Source organism: Ovis aries, chromosome 10 (genome assembly GCF_016772045.2).
Source record: "Ovis aries strain OAR_USU_Benz2616 breed Rambouillet chromosome 10, ARS-UI_Ramb_v3.0, whole genome shotgun sequence".
In the NCBI taxonomy this organism is placed as follows: Eukaryota; Metazoa; Chordata; class Mammalia; order Artiodactyla; family Bovidae; genus Ovis; species Ovis aries.
Window position 1 is genome coordinate 25,489,608 of NC_056063.1, and position 19,953 is coordinate 25,509,560.

Here is a 19,953-nt window from a genome sequence, read left to right on the forward strand (position 1 = left end):
TCCTGTGTTTCGCAGGGGGATCAGACTAGCAAATGATTGATTTTTATTGGGGGTTTGTTGATGCCAGTGGTTCTACAAAGCCTTATAAAATGCATGTCAAGCCTTCAAGTGTGTATTTGCTAGTGAAACAATATTTAAAACCTCAGTGAAAACCTTATTTTGTTAATTGATTTATTTTCAATTAATCCTTTCAGGTTTGTGACTGGTTGTATCCTCTAGTTCCTGATAGGTCTCCAGTTCTTAAATGTACTGTAGGTGCCTACATGTTTCCTGATACGATGTTACAAGCATCAGGATGCTTTGTGGGGGTCGTCTTGTCATCTGAATTACCAGAAGATGACAGAGAACTCTTCGAGGATCTATTAAGACAAATGTCTGACCTTCGGCTCCAGGTAACTTGTGTGACACCTTCAGGATGAAAACCTACTTTAACATAATCACTCCTGCTTTCAAAGAAATTGTAATAAGCTCCAGTTTGATCGGTAGGAAATAGTACATAATTTGCTTGTGTCTTCACAAATATTTACTACACATTGGGAATTGGCTGTAAATAGTGATTATGGTGGTCTCTGAAATCAAATTGTCTCGGTTTGAATTTGGACTCTTGAATTTAATAGCTGTTTAATTCAAGTTAATCTATATCTGAATGTTACCTTAATGTTGATCTTCCCTATGCTTTAGTTTCTTTATCATAAAATAAAGATAATAACATCCACTTTATTGGGCTATGATGGAGATTAAAAGTTAATGCCTTAAGACACTTATATCAGTGCTAGCAAGTAGTGTGGGTATTAGCTCTTGTTATGACCATTGTCTTACTTCTCAGTTGGAAAATTGGGCTCAAAGAGCCCAAAAATGGGACTCAATGGTGAAGTGGAGGTAATTCAGCATTGATAGTAAAGTCGCTCAGTTGTGTCCGACTCTGCGACGCCATGGACTGTAGCCTACAAGGCTCCTCGTTCCATGGGATTTTCCAGGCAAGAGTACTAGAGTGGGTTACCATTTCCTTTTCCAGGAGATCTTCCTGACCCAGGGATCAAACCAGGGTCTCCTGTGTTGCAGGCAGATGCTTTACTGTCTGAGCCATCAGGGAAGTTAATTTCAGCATTAGCAGATGGATAGTGTTAGACGTTTTAGGGGTATGAGGAATAGGTTTTATCCGAGGAAATTGTCTTTGTTCTTATGATGAATGAAGGCAAAATGTGATTTAAAAAGTGGTTGGTCATCCTGTGAACTTGCCTCATTTAACCCGTTTTCTCTGCCCAATACTGATCTGTTTTAGGAAGTTGAAATAGAGTATAATGGAAATATTTTCTTTAAGTGTTCTTGCCCATCCTAATGTAGGACAAGGGAGGAAACCATTTTTGATTGTGCATATTGACAGTTATTAGAGTTTGAAGACGATTGATAGCCTGGTAATAGATTTATATAGTATATATAGAAAACCTTTTATTTTCTCTTTCCATCAACAGATATTTAAAATTCATTATTTAACCTGGTTCTGTGTTAAATGATGGGATGGTAAGAAAGAATAGAGAGGGCTATAAAAAGACATATATAACAGCTTCTATTCTTGAGCATGTTAATAGTCCATTAAATAACAACAGTATAGTGTAATCGAGGATGGAAAAAAGTGAAAGGAGGTCAGGGAGGATTTCACAAAATAGTTTTGAGTTCAGTTATGAAAGATCTGTTCCTTTTATCTCAGAAAGTGGAATATATCTTCAGTCCATACCTATATCAGACATTTAAGGGCAAAGGTGATGGGAGCAGATCACCAGGTATGAGATAGGTCAGAGAGTTATCTCAACTTTAGATTGTAAGAACTGTATATGAGAGTGACCTGATGATCAGTATGAACTAAAATGCCAGTAAGGTAGGCAAACAAAACCTGTGACCCCCATACGGAAGTGTGTGTAGCCTCAGTATGCTCAGGAGAGTTTACAAAGACAGCACTGTGGTCAAATGGGTATGGGTTCAAATCTAAGCTTTGCTGTTTCCTAGCTGAAGATAGTGACATTCTTAAGTGATCCAGACTTTTTATGGAGCTGTTACTCTTCACCCCTACATTCATTTGATTTGTATTACCAAGCTCTAGGCAAGAAATTAAACTGACCTTTAGTTTAGTTGTTTATGTCCTCTGTTCAGTTTTATTTTTCAGTTGCATGTTATTTTTAGTTTTCTGTATTGTCCTAGAACTCCCAACAGTAAAAAAAAAATAGCTTAGTTACTCGCTATACTTTTGACTTGTCTCTACTCTTAAGCATTCATTCAGCAAAGTGTATGTAAGTAGATTACCTTCAGTGTTGAGTGCAGAAGTGAAAAAAACAAAAGCAGCCTTCCAACAATGCAGAGTAATTAAACCGGATATGAGTTCCTTTAAACTCATTTAGTCCTATATGTGTTTCCTAAAACTTATTTATTATTTAACTAAATTCAAATGTGTCTGCATCTGATTTTGTGGTCACTTATACCAGCAACTGCTATAAGTTTATCTCGCATACCTTCTTGTCTTTTGAAATTTACTTTAGGCCCTGTCCTGTGAACCAGAGAACTCAAAAAGGTTTGAGATTTGGTGATGAGATAAAAATATAAAGACTAGCAAAAGTAGTTGTAAAACACTGTCATTTGAATAAGTATATTACTGCAGCATGATGTATACCATAGCTTAGAAGAAATGTGAATTTGAACTAAACTGAGTCCTTTATTCCTAGACCAACTGGGACTGGGCAGAAGGAGAAAATGAATTCCAGATTCCTGGAGGATCAGGATCTGCCTCTGACCAGTTGAAGGAAGCCAGCGGCACTGACTTGAGACAGCTGGACCCGGGCAATAAAGATGTGCGTCATAAAGGAAAACGAGGGAAAAAGGTAAGTAGAGTGAAAAATGAACAAGGTATGAGGGTGTGTTCTAGCCTAAAGGTACCTTTCACCAGTTTAAATTATTTATAAGATCCCCATTTACTAAAGCAGAGCAGCTTGCAGATAACGGAGTGATCACTGGTCAAGTCAGTAGAGTCAGTGTTAATGTTTCCCTTTCCAAGTATTCATTTAAACTGTCTTAAACGATAGTCTGTGTTTGGAGGATACATCTTTTTCAACTATTGGAAAGATTTTTATATTCACATTAATGATGAATATGCTTTTTTGTTTTGTATTATCTTCTACCTTCCTATACACCAAGATCTTGGGTCTAGGTATACTTTTCCTTATATTGCCATTTTTATTCAGTTCCTTGTTTCTTCATGTAGTCAGCAGAACAGAGAAAATGGGCTTTAAAAAATATATATTTAGCATTTTTTTCCTTCATTTCTTAGATTCTGTGTTATTTACCAAATGTTGAATTTGGATTAGAGGTCAGTAAGTATTTATTGAGTGCTAGAAAGCTGCTGGGAGGGGTTGGGAGCAGGAGGAGAAGGAGACGACAGAGGATGAGATGGCTGGATGGCATCACCGACTCAACGCACATGAGTTTGGGTGAACTCCAGGAGTTGGCGATGGACAGGGAGGCCTGGTGTGCTGCGATTCATGGGATAGCAAAGAGTCGGACATGACTGAGTGACTGAACTGAACTGAGAAAACTGAGCATAATAGAAAAAAGTTGAAATTCCTCATCTCAAATATTTACCATCTAGTGGGGAGGATAGATTAGCGAAGAGAGAATTTCTACCCAACGTGATGGTTAGATGAAAGTACACAAGTTGTATAGAAGGCTCAGTTGTACCTTCCAAGATGTGTGGTGTGGGAAGCGATTGAGGAGGCGCCTCCTGGAGGGCATTATGGCTGAGATGAGTCCTGAGGTGAAGTAAGCAAACCTATGAGGAAGGAAAGTACCGTTGTGTGAGTATTGAATTGTAAACAATTTGGCACTGTTCATTGTTGTAACTCATAAGTGCTTGGTAATTGTCTTTGGAATTAATGAATGTCACATGAATATTGTACTTTCACACACCAACTGTCACTATGGGTTACGTTGAGCATCTTAGACCAGCTTTATGAGGACATGGGCATTCAAAATGGAAGTTAGAAGTTCATTTTTTAAAATTTAATTCTTTGATTAAAAAAAATCAAATTATATAAGATGGTAGATACCTTTGAAAAGCTTTACTTCCACCTTCATCCCTTTCTACACCTTCCTTCTGCCATTGTAGGTAATTTTATTAGTGTCTTCTGTTTCTTTTCTGGGTTTTTTGAGGTAGATAAAAGCAAACAAAATCTGTTATTATTTCTGTCTCTTTCTTATACAAAAGGTGGCATCATATAGAGTGTCCTAGAACTTCCTCGGTCTTTTTTACATTGTATTTCATTGTATGAATAGATCACAGTTTATTTAATCAGCCTCTTATTGAGAGGTATTTGATGTGGTTGTTTGCTATTACAAACAGTGCATCAGTGAATAGCTTTGTAGAGCTATTGACTCATACATCTGTAGGTAATTCATCAATTTCTTAGATGTGGGGTTACTTTGTCAACGGATAAATGCATTTGTGATTTTGATAGATCTTGTTGCATTACCCTTCCTAAGGATTACACAGTTCAGATGCTACCAGGGGTAAATGAACACCTGTCTCCCCACAGGCTGCTAGCAGAGTGGATGGTTGCGCTTTCTGTATTTTGGCAGTGCAATGATGAGAGAAATATACTGGAATATATTAATTTGCATTGCTCTTTTTGTGAGTAAAGTTGAGCAGAGGTATAAGGGTAGTTCAAGTTTTGTTTTCTGTGTGGTGTCTAGTCATATCCTTTCTCTGCGATGTCTGCTGCTGCTGCTGCTGCTGCTAAGTTGCTTCAGTCGTGTCCGACTCTGTGCGACCCCATAGACAGCAGCCCACCAGGCTCCCCGTCCCTGGGATTCTCCAGGCAAGAATACTGGAGTGGGTTGCCATTTCCTTCTCCAATGCATGAAAGTGAAAAGTGAAAGTGAAGTCTCTCAGTCATGTCTGACTCTTAGCGACCCCATGGACTGTAGCCCACCAGGCTCCTCCATCCATGGGATTTTCCAGGCAAGAGTACTGGAGTGGGGTGCCATTGCCTTCTCCTTCTGTGATGTCTAGGCATGTCCATTTTTATTACTGGGTTGCCAGTCCTTCTCAATTTCTAAGAACTCTTTATATATTATGGACATTGGCCCATTGTCAAAGATAGAACTTGCAAGTATTTTGTTCATTTTATCTTTAGGTTTTATTTATGAGTAGCTTTTCCCCACATGTAGGAGTTTTTGTTTTTAATGTTTTATATTTTAAATCAGGTTATATTTCTGTTGGGTAAAATTTTGAGTTTCAAGTTGTTTTATAATATTATGAGGTCTGAGTTAGCCTACGGCTAAGTATTTATAATGAAAAAATAAATTTAGCTTTGACATTTTGAGTGTTGGCCCTAGCCATTGAATTAGCAAGTATTTCTGTGTTTCCTGTTTCCATTCAAATGGAATGGCAGATTCTGTGTTTATGTATTTTTATTTGCTTTTACTTGAAGTCTATCAAAACTAGTTCATTTGGATGCATTCTTCATTACTGATTGAGTTATTTAACACATCTTTTAACCTTAGTGAGGACTGTATGAGTATGGGTATTTAGGGGAATGATAGCCCTCTGAAGGAACTCGGTCTAGTCAAGGAAAGAAAAAAGTCAATTTAAATATAATCTGATAAATGCTGTATTGGAGGTATGTTGGTATTTAAATCTTACTTACCAGTGGGACCTAACATAAGACCAGAACAGTTTTCAGCTTCATGGTGGTTGTGGGTATTGTGTTTTATGTACTAAAATGTACTAATAATTAGTTTGGCTGGAAATACTTTCATTCATTAGTATTTATTGGCGTAGTATTTTATTACAAAATGCTTATGGTTTTCCTTTATCTTAGTTTTTATTATTTTCACTTCTTGAAACATTTTTACCATTTAGACCAAAGGTACTTCAAGTGAAGAAGTTAATCTGAGTCACATGGTACCCTGTGAGCCAGTTTCAGAAGAAAAAGCAAAGGAGTTACCTGAATGGAGTGAGAAAGTGGCTCACAACATTTTGTCAGGTATTACAGTAATGATAACTTTTTTTGCTTATGATGTGAAGCTTTTGGGTGGGTCCCATTAGAGAATACTTGGAAAGATACTGTTTTATCTTCTGGTTTTAAACGATCAGTTTATAAATACTTAAAAATAGAACTTATCTCTTCGAATGTTGCATTTTGTCATATTGGTGTAAGTTCTTCTTGGTTTATTTTTCTCTTTTTTTACTCTTGGGAGAATTGGTAGTGAAAAGCTTCAAGAAATCCGAAGCTTTCAGAATAACCCTAAACATAAAGTCAGTTATTTTCCTTTCCCCTTGGAAATCCCCTCTTAATCTTGGTATAGGTATTAAATGTATACAATGAAAGTATGAAATTGAAAGTCACTCAGTTGTGTCCAACTCTTTGTGACCCCATGGACTGCACAGTCCACGGAATTCTCAAGGCCAGAAAACTCGAGCGGGTAGCCTTTTCCTTCTCCAGGGGATCTTCCCAACCCAGGGATCTAACCCAGATGATCAGTCCTAATTTTATCCAGTTATTTTCCCCTTTAAAAGGTGCTTCCTGGGTGAGTTGGGGTTTGGTCAAAGGTGCTGAGTTTACTGGCAAAGCCATCCAGAAAGGAGCATCTAAACTTCGAGAACGGATTCAACCAGAAGAAAAGCCTGTGGAAGTTAGTCCAGCTGTGACCAAGGGACTTTACATGGCAAAGCAGGCGACTGGAGGAGCAGCCAAAGTCAGTCAGTTTCTGGGTAAAGTGACTTTAGATTCCTTTACTACTTTTTACTTAGATTAAAAATCTTCTTTTAGTCCAGATTAATCTAATCTCATTTAGATGGTTTAACTTTGAGGGTAAAGAATTCGCACAAAGCAGTTTTACGTTGCTACTTGTGGTGGGATCTGTAGATCAGCAGCACCCACCTGACAGTCTTAGAAATACGTCAGGCACTGACACACCTACTGATTGGGTATTTCCAGTTCACAAGCTGTCTCAGTGATTCTTACTTGCTTATTAAAGCTTGAGAAGCACTGGTTAAAGGTTACTTTGATGGGTTGGAGAGTGGAGCATCTGTGCCTTAGAAAGGGAATGTATTTGCCAAGTGTATTTACCATCCTGGAGTATGACACATGCTTTGAAGGACAAGTAACTGCATTTGAATCAGATTTTTGGTGTGTTTACTTTTATGTACACTTAAATACTTTATTACTATTTCAGTTGAGTATTTGCTGATAGGGAGAAAAAGTACAAATTCACTTAGCTGGAAAACATGATAGTTGGATCTACCAGTCTTGCACTGCAGATAGAAAAGGTGAATGATTCTCTTCTAAGCAAAGTGATGAAACATTATATTTAAGACGCAGAGTTGGTGATGGACAGGAAGGCCTGGTGTGCTGTGATTCATGGGCTCGCAGAGTCAGACAGGACTGAGCGACTGAACTGAACTGGACTGAAGCTCTGCAAACACATCCTTAAACCAAACAATAGCCTTTGTTTAAAAAAATAACCAGCCTTGTTTTCATCCTTTTAAAATAGGAATGGTAACATTATACAATGAAACAACTTTAGATATTCATGAAAGAATTTCGCTTAGTGAGAATGGTAAAATCAAGGGGAAAATACATGTTTTTCTAAGTTTTTTTTTCTTTTAAATGGTTATATTAGTTGATGGAGTTTGTACTGTGGCAAATTGTGTTGGAAAGGAATTAGCTCCACACGTCAAGAAGCACGGAAGCAAACTTGTTCCAGAATCTCTTAAAAAAGACCGAAATGGAAAATCTACCCTGGATGGCGCTATGGTTGTAGCAGCAAGTAGTGTTCAAGGTAACATAAAACTCTGAAAACTTAGGAAGGTCTGTTTGCCAAGGGTTGGTTTTACTTACTTTTGAATGTATTTTCAGGATTCTCAACTGTCTGGCAAGGATTGGAATGTGCAGCTAAATGCATTGTTAACAATGTTTCAGCAGAAACTGTACAAACTGTCAGATACAAGTAAGTTGAATTTTATCATTTTAGTAATGAGATCTCTTATAGCATTTGTTAAACTCTGGGGATAATTAAAATGATTGTATAGCTATTTTTTTATTAAATATCTGATAAAAGTTTTTTTTTCACTTGCTATTTCTAAATAGAAGAATAAAGATTCTAGAAATCAATAGTATTACTGTGACTTTGCCTTGTATTACTAATTGTTGTATTTGTTCATCATCAATGGAAAGAATAGATTCACGTTATTTTTAATGCCTGGAGTTTCTATATGCCTTCATGTTCTTGTCTGTGATTTTGGTGGGAAAAAGTTGAATTATATTTAAAGTATTACACTTTGTTAGTACTAGCCCCTTCTATATACAAAGAATATTAAATTTTCACATCTTATTTGAATGTACCACTGTGCATAGGTATTGGAACAGACAGATGGTATGACATGCCATTAAGAAATGAACAAAAATAGAATTGAATTATTTATCCAAGTTCATCTGATAAGTGGTATTAAAGATGAGACTTAAAAACAGGATTTTAGCTTTTTATTCTGTCTTTATAAGTACTAGAAGGCTAAACTCAAATTTAGTATGAAGGACTTGAGTTGCTTTTTTTAACTTTGAGTTTGTTTAGATCTTAATAGTTAATGTTTATTTAGAAGCAAAAATTAATCATGTTCTCAGCTGTTGGTTATGTGTTAATTATTTACTCACTGACAGCGTTCGAGTTCATACTTCTGCATCAGACATTGTGTTCAGTGCTTTCCATATGTAGTGTTTAATTTTTAATGCTGTTATCTCCATTTTATAAATGAAGAAACCAAAACCATAGAGTATTAAACACCTGATTAAGAATTGCACCCTGGTAAGTGGTAGAGCTGAGATGTAAGCCAGGTCTTTGTCATGCAGTGTCAGGGAACAGTGCTGGGCCACCGCTCTCCTTGATGGGATATCTGTGTGAGTTTAGTATCTGGAATTCTTTTCCAGCACTACATCAATATGTTTAGACTCCCTCCCATCATAGTAAATTAGCTAACGAGTAAATTACTAACTTAATTTCCAGCCTAAGTTGGTTTGGTCTGCTCAGTCCAGGGCAAATATACCTTTGAGTAAAAGTAACATGGTATGTCATCAAGCAGGGTCAGTTTTACCAGAGGATTTGGAAAAGCCGATGCAGAGTAGATCTGAAATTTTGATGGAAATGTAAAACCCAAGTCTCCCAGCTGACTTCTTGCCACTCTTGGCATTGACCTCTAATATAATACTCTTTTTGTTATGCCTTTTAGGTTACTTTTAATGGATTAGTCATCATTAGAAAAATGGCTTCTTTTTTTGTTGCAAGTGAAGGAGAAACTCACAGGTGTCTTTTAGACCAAAAGTGGATTATTTTTAGATTATTATGTGCTAGCATGGCTAAGTAGGTGGTCACATGAGTAAGTAGGAATTGCTTTATTGGATTTGTCCATTTCCTACTCCTTAAAAAAAAAAAAAAAGGTACCTAAGTACTTGAATTAAGTTGAGTCTTTTAAAAAGTTTGAAATTCATCTAACTAGGAAGTACAAGGTTTTGGTGTAGATTTTGTATTTCTTGTCCTTAGTGAGGAGAACTTAATGTGATAGTAGAGGATTTTTACTGTGGTTTGGAGCTAATTTATTTCTGTTATGGTGTATATTGCTAGTTTTATCCTTTCCTCCAAAGATTCAGGTCTTTTTTTCAGGAAAGAAGCAGGTGAGGATTTAGTTAATTAGATTTGTATTTCCAATTATCAGGATACCTTAGTGTTAGCAGTAACTTAATTAGAAACTTGGAAAGATGGGGGGGACAGTGGGAAATAACAGGTTTTGTCCAAGTAATACTGTTTTCTCACTTAAGAATAATTTTGCCCAGAAGTAGAAATTGCCTTTTAGGAGAAGAAACTGCAGGTATTAAACCAGTAATAATTCAACCATATTTATCACTGAAGAATTGGAAAATCTAGTTCTGCCATTTAGTTTAGCTCTCCATAATTGACATAAATTTATATTTGTTTACATTTATGAATTTACACCTGTTTACACTATGAAAGCTATTTGATACATGGAACATTTGTATTTTTCTACTCTAATCCAACTGATGATGGTATAATGAAAACTTAATATTTTTTGAACATGTGTATTCTTATTGCCTATGAGAAATTACTTTCCCAAGTAGTTGTTTCAAGTCTGCATTAATTATTTGCACTATGCCTAGGAGAAAAATATGTTACATAAATTTCCATATCAGGTTTCTTGTAATATAAACAAATACAAAGAATTTCTTTTTTAAAAAATTTAGGTATATTTAAAGGCAGGTTGTATTAGATAAGTATATTCTCCATGCCTTTTATGGTTTTGATTCTGATTCAGGACTGTGTTCATTCATTATGAGTGACTTACCTAATGACCTGCTGCTACTGCTGCTAAGTCGCTTCAGTCATGTCCGACTCTGTGTGACCCCCATAGACGGCAGCCCACCAGGCTCCCTTGTCTCTGGGATTCTCCAGGCAAAAACACTGGAGTGGGTTGCCATTTCCTTCTCCAATGCATGAAAGTGAAAAGTGAAAGTGAAGTCACTCAGTCGTGTCCGACTCTTAGCAACCCCATGGACTGCAGCCCACCAGGCCCCTCTGTCCATGGGGTTTTCCAGGCAAGAGTACTGGAGTGGGGTGCCATTGCCTTCTCCAACCTAATGACCTATATAATTAAATACACTCCTACTAATTTTTTGAGGTAAATGTATAAGAAAAATTTGTTAAGACTTTTATTTTTTGTCAGTTATATTACTACATTTGTTATATAGATTTAGGAGCAAGAAGACCTACAGGAATAAGGAAAAAGCAATTGAGTAACTTTAAATCTACTATATCTAATTGCAGTATAGTATCTATTAAATAATTCATCACTCTTCTACATAGCTTCTAACGTTCACCTTTAAGTTCCTTTTTTCCACTTTAAATTGTTTAGAGGAAAATAATATAACTTTAGTAAGTTAGGTACATTTTTGTTTCCCCCTCAGTAATATTTTATCTTAGAACATATATTTGTGAAGAATAAGCTTAGTAAAAATATTTTCCTGTAGCAAATTAACTCTTTTAAGGTGTAATATTCAACTGATTTATTTAGTAAAATTTAATTAAAGTTTCCCTTAAATTTTCACTGGGTGAAGGGACAAATTCAAATCCATTTGAGGGTATCCCCTTTAGCAGATGTCATATTATACATAAAACTCTATATCACATCTACTCAGGAGTTGTGTAGGATCAGTCTTATCTTTTCAATATGGTAACTGTATAAATATTTAAATATCATTATGTCTGTCGCTTATTTTTTCTTTTCTACTAAATACTCCCAGTTTAACAATTCCATATATAGTATGGTTTCCAGATCTTTCCTTCATGAATGTTATTCTCAAAATATGGAACCCAGAGTTGAATCTAAAATTCTAGAGGTATCATAACCAGCTTGAATACAGTGGGGTTGTCCCCGTTGTTTTGGTCATATTTAGCATGTGATAAATATGGAATAGAAGACAAAGGGTATGTCTTTATAGTAGCTGTTACTTTATTGACCCATATCAAACTTGTTTTTCTTAACTGAATTATAATTGCTTTACAATCTGAACCTTTGCCTTATTTTTAGGTAGTTGATGTTTGTACCTAAATAAAAACTTTACATTTATTCTGGCTTAATTGTACTTTGTTGATTTTGATTTTGACTCATCATTAATTCTGTCTTATCATTTTGGCTTCAGATTTTGATGTGTGCCATGTTAGCCTTACATTTTGAGTTACCTGTAGGTTGAAAGATGTGTTCTTACGTCTTGAGATTTTTTCCACAGGTGTTTGTGTGTGTGTGTGTGTGTGTGTGGATAAAGTCAAATCACATGCTTACTGTAGCCTTTCTTCCTGATTTGTCTTCCACACTCATTTCTTAAATATTGGTTCTGTCTACCTATGGTTTTACTCTGTACTCCCTTTTCTGCTCTTTGTGGATATCACACACACACACACACACACACACACGCACACACCCATCACTACCCCCCCCCACCCCCCGTGGCCACAATTATCACCTATATCTCAGCAACTCTTAGATCTATATTTCCTCTTAACTTTTAATCTACAGGCTCATACATCCCAACTGCATACCACTGCAGCCATTCAGTCCACAAGTCTTTTTTTTTTTTAAATCCCTTTAGCTCTAGCCTCGTTAACATTACCTTAGAATAGATTTTCATCATTTTTCATCCAGCTCAAAACTTGTTTCCTAACTGGTTCCTCAGTCTTAAACCCTTACAGTTCACAATGCAACCTGTGATAGATCTGTCTGAAATGCAAATTTGGTCATACCATTCCTACTGATTTCAAGATAAAGTTTAAACTCCTTAGCTTCACCTATAAGGTTGCTTGTAACCCATCTGTATTTGAGAACTATTAAGAAGGTATTTCTGTTGTAAATATTTAAGGTTAACATTTCTAAGAATAACTTTGAAGGTTGCATGTAAATTGAATTTTAGGCAGATTTATTAGAAAGTTGTGATGATATTTTGCTATAATGAGTAAAATCTGGAATCACTGCCAGGGTGCTATTTTGCTATATGTTACTGAATACACTGGAGAAATTCCTGAAAAGTCTCATTCAAATTGACATCTGAATCCCATTGACTTATTTAGAGCATTCTTTATATTCATTTTTTATTTTTGTTAAATTGGTAGTATTCAGTATATAAAATGTAATTCAATTAGCTAATTATAGTTAACTTTTTTAAAAGGAAGAATAAAAAATAAGCTTTTTTTTTTTGCCAGAGATAGGCTTTCTAGGAGTCTTTAACAATATAGTTTAATTGAATTAAATTAATTAGTTTAGTCTGAATAAAGAGAAGAACTGAACAGTTATTAAGGCAAGAGAGGAGAAAGGGATGTCTGCCAGGAATCCTGGCTCCTGGGCATGTTGAGAAGCAGAGGTGATGAGTGAGGAGATATTTAAAAAATAAACACAACTTCTGAAAAACTGTTCTTAGGGTCTTTAAAAATATCTTTAGTCCTATGGAATTTTCAAAGTGCTTTCACATACATATCTCATAAGATGAAGGAGAGGAAATTTTATGGGGTACAAAGAGGTGGGGACTTCACCTGTGTCACGTGGCTAATTATTGGCCCATTTGATATTAGAATCTTAATTTCCTGACTCCCAGTTTAGTAGTTTTCTGCAAACACTAACATGGCCACATTCTTCAGTCATCATGTCACTTGACTGCAGTTAACCCAGGCCTGGAGAGAGAGGCCCTGAGAGGGACCTGCTCAACCAAGAGTTTTGGGCACCCTTCTAGTGCTGAAACTGCCTCCGCCCCTTTCTTCTCATTGAGCCTGAGCCATTGCCACGTGATGACTGTATTTGTGACTGAGGCTTAATTGAGTGTGAGAAGGCCCCATGTCTTTTGCAACATCAGCAATTCTGTGGAATTACGAGGGGTTGCAAAGCAGCAGGGACTAGCAGAAAGCAGTCAGGAGCTTTTCCATTGGGTGACTGTTGCGAAAGCCCCAATCAAGAGTGGTATAGACATAAGGTTTGACAGATTGTAGGCTCTGCTGTGCTCTGGTTCTGATTAACATTCTGAATGAAATATTCAGAAGAATTATAAGATTATTGCATATTTTTAGCACTGAAGTTGGAATAAAACAGAAAACATGAATAAACCAATAGGGTCACAAACCACAGAAGGCCAGGCTAGTAGTAATAGAGGACTTGTTAATTTGGAGGTCTGATCCAGTATAAGAAAAAATGTCCAGATACTGGTCACAAAGCATCTAGGAAACTTCATTATGTTCTGGAAAAAAGACTGTAAAATTTTGCCTTTTTGTTCTAGTTTGTTGTTTAAGCAGTCCTCTATTTGGGGAAACCTATGGACAGGATCCCTGGACTGCAAGGAGATCCAACCAGTCCATTCTGAAGGAGATCAGCCCTGGGATTTCTTTGGAAGGAAAGATGCTAAAGCTGAAACTCCAATACTTTGGCCACCTCATGTAAAGAGTTGACTCATTGGAAAAGACTGATGCTGGGAGGGATTGAGGGCAGGAGGAGAAGGGGATGACAGAGGATGAGATGGCTGGATGGCATCACTGACTCGATGGACGTGAGTCTGAGTGAACTCTGGGAGTTGGTGATGGACAGGGAGGCCTGGCGTGCTGCGATTCATGGGGTCACAAAGAGTCAGACATGACTGAGTGACTGAACTGAACTGAACTGAACTGATGGACCGGAAAAGGTTTTAAAGCCTGGTACTTAGAAAAAGGTAAAGAGTAAAACAGAAAGTAGAATAAGGTTTAGTGTCCTTGTGTACATCTCAAGTTGTATTTTCTTATGGAAATGGTATTAAACACCATCAATTGTATTGATTATGGTCAGGAATAACTGCTTTGTGTGATGTTTTACAATTTCCCAAGTCCTTTGCTCTACTTGAGAACCCAGGAAACTCTTAGATGGCTAGGGCAGGGCTCACTTATTTTATTCATTCAACACATATTAGGTGTTAGACACTGTTCTAAGTACTTAAGATACATTAATGAATAAAGCAAAGAGATCCTTTTATAATGGGGTTTATATTCTAGTGGGACAAACACGCAAAAGAAAAACAATGGGCGTTTTTGTTTTGTTGTTTAGAAAGTTGTTCTGTAGTTATCATGTCCGACTCTTTGTGACTGTAGCATGCCAGTTTTCCCTGTCCATCAGCAGCTTGCAGAGCTTGCCCAAAACTCCTGCTCACTGAGTCAGTGATGCCATCCAGCCATTTCGTTCTCTGTCATCCCCTTCTCCTACCTTCAATCTTTTGCAGCATCAGGGTCTTTTCCAGTGAGTCAGTTCTGTAGAAGAAACAGGCATTAAGTTAGAGAAGAAAGAGCTGTTAAGGGAGGATTGATTGGCTGTGGGATGAGGCAATTAAAATAGATTAAATGCTAAGAGGATTATAGCTGACTTGAAGAAGGTGAGGTAGTTAGCCATGTGGATACCTGGGGTGAGAGTAGTCTACCTGGATACCGGCCAGTACAAAGGTCATAGGGCCACTACATGTGTGCTTGGTGGGTTCAAAGAACAGCAGGAAGGCCAGTGAGTCTGCAGTGAGGTGGAGTGGAGTGAGAGAGAAAGTTGCAGAATTTCTGTTTAGAGACAAACTCAGATTCCAGTAGTTTGAAAGGCTTAACTAGAATCTAGTAAGTTAGAACTCAAAACCATTTATAGTGACCTATAGTTGTAAGACCAGGAGCTGACTGTGGCTCAGATCATGAACTCCTTATTGCCAAATTCAGACTTAAACTGAAAGTAGGGAAAACCACTAGACCATTTAGGTATGACCAAAATCAAATCCCTTACGATTATACAGTTGAAGTGAGAAATAGATTTAAGGGACTAGATCTGATAGAGTGCCTGATAAACTATGGACAGAGGTTCATGACATTGTACAGGAGACGGGTATCAAGACCATCCCCATGGAAAAGAAATGCAAAAAAGCAAAATGGCTGTCTGAGGAGGCTTTACAAATAGTTGTGAAAAGAAGGGAAGCCAAGAGCAAGGGAGAAAAGGAAAGATACAAGCATATGAATGCAGAGTTCCAAAGAATAGCAAGGAGAGATAAGAAGGCCTTCCACAGCAATCAATGGAAGGAGATAGAGGAAAATAATAGAGTGGGAAAGACTAGAGATCTCTTCAAGAAAATTAGAGATACCAAGGGAACATTTCATGCTAAGATGGGCTCGATAAAGGACAGAAATGGTATGGACCTAAAAGAAGTAGAAGATACTAAGAAGAAGTGGCAAGAATACACAGAAGAACTCTACAAAAAAAGATCTCCATGACCCAGATAATCACAATGGTGTGATCACTCACCTAGAGCCAGACATCCTGGAATGTGAAGTCAAGTGGGCCTTAGAAAGCATCACTACGAGCAAAGCTAGTGGAGGTGATGGAATTCCAGTGGAGCTATTTCAAATCCTGAAAGATGATGCTGTGAAAGTGCTGCACTCAATATGCCAGCAAATTTGGAAAACTCAGCAGTGGCCACAGGACTAGAAAAGGTCCGTTTTCATTCCAATCCCAAAGAAAGGCAATGCCAAAGAATGCTCAAACTACCGCACAATTGCACTCATCTCACATGCTAGTAAAGTAATGCTCAAAATTCTCCAAGCCAGGCTTCAGCAATACGTGAACCGTGAACTTCCTGATGTTCAAGGTGGTTTTAGAAAAGGCAGAGGAAACAGAGATCAAATTGCCAACATCTGCTGGATCATGGAAAAGCAAGAGTTCCAGAAAAACACCTATTTCTGCTTTATTGACTATGCCAGAGCCTTTGACTGTGTGGATCACAATAAACTGTGGAAAATTCTTGAAGAGATGGGAATACCAGACCACCTGACCTGCCTCTTGAGAAATCTGCATGCAGGTCAGGAAGCAACAGTTAGAACTGGACATGAAACAACAGACTGGTTCCAAATAGGAAAAGGAGGACATCAAGGCTGTATGTTGTCACCCTGCTTATTTAACTTCTATGCAGAGTACATCATGAGAGATGTTGGGCTGGCAGAAGCACAAGCTGGAATCAAGATTGCCAGGAGAAATATCAATAACCTCAGGTATGCAGAAACACCACCCTTATGGCAGAAAGTGAAGAGGAACTCAAAAGCCTCTTGATGAAAGTGAAAGAGGAGAGTGAAAAAGTTGGCTTAAAGCTCAGCATTCAGAAAACGAAGATCATGGCATCTGGTCCCATCACTTCATGGCAGATAGATGGGGAAACAGTGGAAACAGTGTCAGACTTTATTTTGGGGGGCTCCAAAATCACTGTAGATGGTGACTGCAGCCATGAAATTAAAAGACGCTTACTCCTTGGAAAGTTATGACCAACCTAGATAACATATTCAAAAGCAGAGATATTACTTTGCCAACAGAGGTCCGTCTAGTCAAGGCTATGGTTTTTCCAGTAGTCATGTATGAATGTGAGAGTTGGACTGTGAAGAAAGCTGAGTGCGGAAGAATTGATGCTTCTGAACTGTGGTGTTGGAGAAGACTCTTGAGAGTCCCTTGGACTGCAAGGAGATCCAACCAGTCCATCCTAAAGGAGATCAGTCCTGGGTGTTCACTGGGAGGACTGATGCTAAAGCTGAAACTCCAATACTTTGGCCTCCTCATGCGAAGAGTTGACTTATTGGAAAAGACCCTGATGCTGGGAAAGATTGAGGGCAGGAGGAGAAGGGGACGACAGAGGATGAGATGGCTGGATGGTATCACTGACTCGATGGACATGAGTTTGAGTGAACTCTGGGAGTTGGTGATGGACAGGGAGGCCTGGTGTGCTCCGATTCATGAGGTCGCAAAGCATCAGACACGACTGAGCAACTGAACTGATAGTTGTTCCAGTTAAAATTTATATTTCCAGAAAGAGACAAAAAAGGAAATAATGTCTGATTAACAACCTTTATTAAAATTTACATTCTGTTCTTCAGCATAAACAGTCTTCATTGCATTAATCTCAGCCTCAGTTTATTTTCATATTATTTTTACTGAAGGAGAAAATAGTGTTGGCACAGTGTGATTTTATTTTTTACTGTTTTACGTTATTAATCAAATTGAAACATAATCTTTGATTTTGCTTCCAAGGATAACATACGAATCATGTGACCTATTTAACAGTAATTCAGAAGACTTTGATTTATATTTGTAATTTTGTTGTGCTTTCTCTAATCTTTCCTTTAAAGATATGGACATACTGCAGGAGAAGCTACGCACAACGCAGTAGATTCTGCCATCAATGTTGGTGTAACTGCCTATAATATTGACAACATTGGCATCAAAGCAATGGTGAAGAAAACTGCAAAACAAACAGGACACACACTGCTTGAGGACTATAAAATCATTGATAATTCTAAGGGGGAAAATCCAGGAGGAGGAGCAAGTGCAGACCTGAAAGGGGAGAAAGATGAGCAGAAAGAGGGACCAGAGGAGAATGGAGCAAAGAAGAAAGATAAGTGATGGAGGTGCTATGCATTGCCTATACCAAAGCCTTACAGATGGATGCAGTTTTGTTAAATATGCTAATGTGGTAATCCTCACAGGCTAACCAGGATTTTAAAAATGTATTCATTCCTACAGAGTGACTATTTCATAAGCTTTATTTCATGTATTCTACTTCTGTGGAAAAGAATCAGTATTCTTGCATCTGATCTTTAGAAATATAGTTAACATTCTCTGTGAATTTATTTTTTTCTAAATGTGGCTAAAATATTTTTGCAGTTAAAATAAGACTAATAATAGATGTGCTATAAACCTCATTAAACCTATTGTTAAACTATTTTTGTATTTGCTGTCTTTCAGAAAATGAAGTAGGAAATTATTATATATATTCACATATACATAAAATTGGCAGTTAGTAACCTTAGTTCTGTGTGTACTGGGAAGGAATGACTTAAAATGTTTCCTCTTTTTGCACTAATTGTGGATGTTTTTTTAGGGTGCTTGTCAGAATTGTCAGTATGTAAGCTAAACAAAAACTGTGATCCTAAATGAAAAGAATTCTTGCATAACATTTAGAAGACTTTTTCAAAACAAGGAATAGACTAATCATGAAAATTAAAATGAGTTTCTATAAAATAATTTGATAGCTTATCTCTGTTAGAAAATGGGACAGTCTTTTTGATTTTAAATGATTACAAACAGATTTTTAAGTCTTCTAGAATTAAGTCTTCTAGATTTATCCTATTACTGATCTATTAGGAGCCTAGGAAATTTGGGACTGTGGTTGGTATTGTAACAATTCAAAGTGATTATTATCAGTTCAGTTAGACAAAAATGTAATCACTTCTATTGTAAGTTTTTCCAAAAGGCTAAAATTTAGTGAAAACTAAAATATAAACAGTTGAGTTAATGTATGAAAAATTTTTATTTTGGGATTCAGTGATTAAAATTGTATATACTAAAAAACCAATGAATTAAATTATTAGAAAGATTTTTTTCATAATTCAGGTAAAGAATGTGAAGACTTTAGGCATTTTTCCATCGACAATGGCATAATGGTGTCCACTTTGGTAGAAGACAGGATATTCACAGACCTGTAAGCTACAAACATGTAATTAAAATAGCTAATGGCATTTTATTTTTGTTTCTTGATTTTAAAAGATGGTTTCATACTATAGTCCTTCCTGATATTTCTGAATCTCCAATTGCTATTTACTTCCTTAGACTTTGAAACTAAAGAGTGCACTTAGTGAATAAACTGTCTTTTATTTCCTTGGCCTCAAATGTATTCATGGGCTTGTATTTCAGAAACACAGAGTTGGAGCCTTTTCCTGGGGCCAAGGATAATGTTCTAGTTGAAATGGAAATAAAGTTGAATTAGTAAGTAGCTTTCAGTCAGTCTCTGCCTTATTTAAGAAATGGAATGACAATTAATGGAGCCTGAAGTTTAAAAAATTATCTTAAAGCAGAGGTCAGCAAAGCTGGATTGTCAACAGAAACCGAGTTGTCCCTTTCACTTCATTCTACACTGTTCACTTGTTTGTGGGTTGCTGTTTCAGATAAACAGCCATTTTTAAATTAAGGCTTTTGAACCAAAACCACACTGATGACAGGATTCAGTCTGTAACTGTGTAAGTGGGGTGGAAATTAAAGTGCTGAGAGTTGCAAACTGAAGGGTGAAGAAAGACTTGACGGTGGAAAGATTACCTTTTTAGTCAGAGTCAGTAGACAGATGTGACTAGTAAGTCTGGGTGAAGCAAGGGGAAAAGTAGATGATGTCACACCCAAGATGGCGTATCAGAGGAGTGGGTTTTTACGTGAAGATGGAAACGTATAGTGATGCTGGAACCAGCATTAGAGGCAGAGAGGATTCCTGACTCTCCTGACCCAAAGGAGCAGGAGTTCTATAGACAAACTAGAGAATAAATCCATCAGTTCTTAGCTTTTGACAT

The 19,953-nt window shown here is 37.1% G+C and overlaps 1 protein-coding gene across 7 annotated transcripts in view; it reads left to right on the plus strand.

Moving 5' to 3' along the window:
• Nucleotides 1-19,388, plus strand: part of SPART (spartin) — a 290,314-nt gene extending 270,926 nt beyond the window's left edge. For all 7 annotated transcript variants that reach the window (XM_060394045.1, XM_060394046.1, XM_042255146.1 and 4 more), the window contains 7 exons: nucleotides 195-392; nucleotides 2,715-2,870; nucleotides 5,906-6,029; nucleotides 6,563-6,757; nucleotides 7,669-7,827; nucleotides 7,905-7,995; nucleotides 17,746-19,388. In XM_060394045.1, the coding sequence (XP_060250028.1) occupies nucleotides 195-392; nucleotides 2,715-2,870; nucleotides 5,906-6,029; nucleotides 6,563-6,757; nucleotides 7,669-7,827; nucleotides 7,905-7,995; nucleotides 17,746-18,019 (1,197 nt within the window). In that variant the 3' untranslated portion in view covers nucleotides 18,020-19,388. The remainder of the gene's footprint in view (nucleotides 1-194; nucleotides 393-2,714; nucleotides 2,871-5,905; nucleotides 6,030-6,562; nucleotides 6,758-7,668; nucleotides 7,828-7,904; nucleotides 7,996-17,745) is intronic.
• Nucleotides 19,389-19,953: the final 565 nt, after the last annotated feature.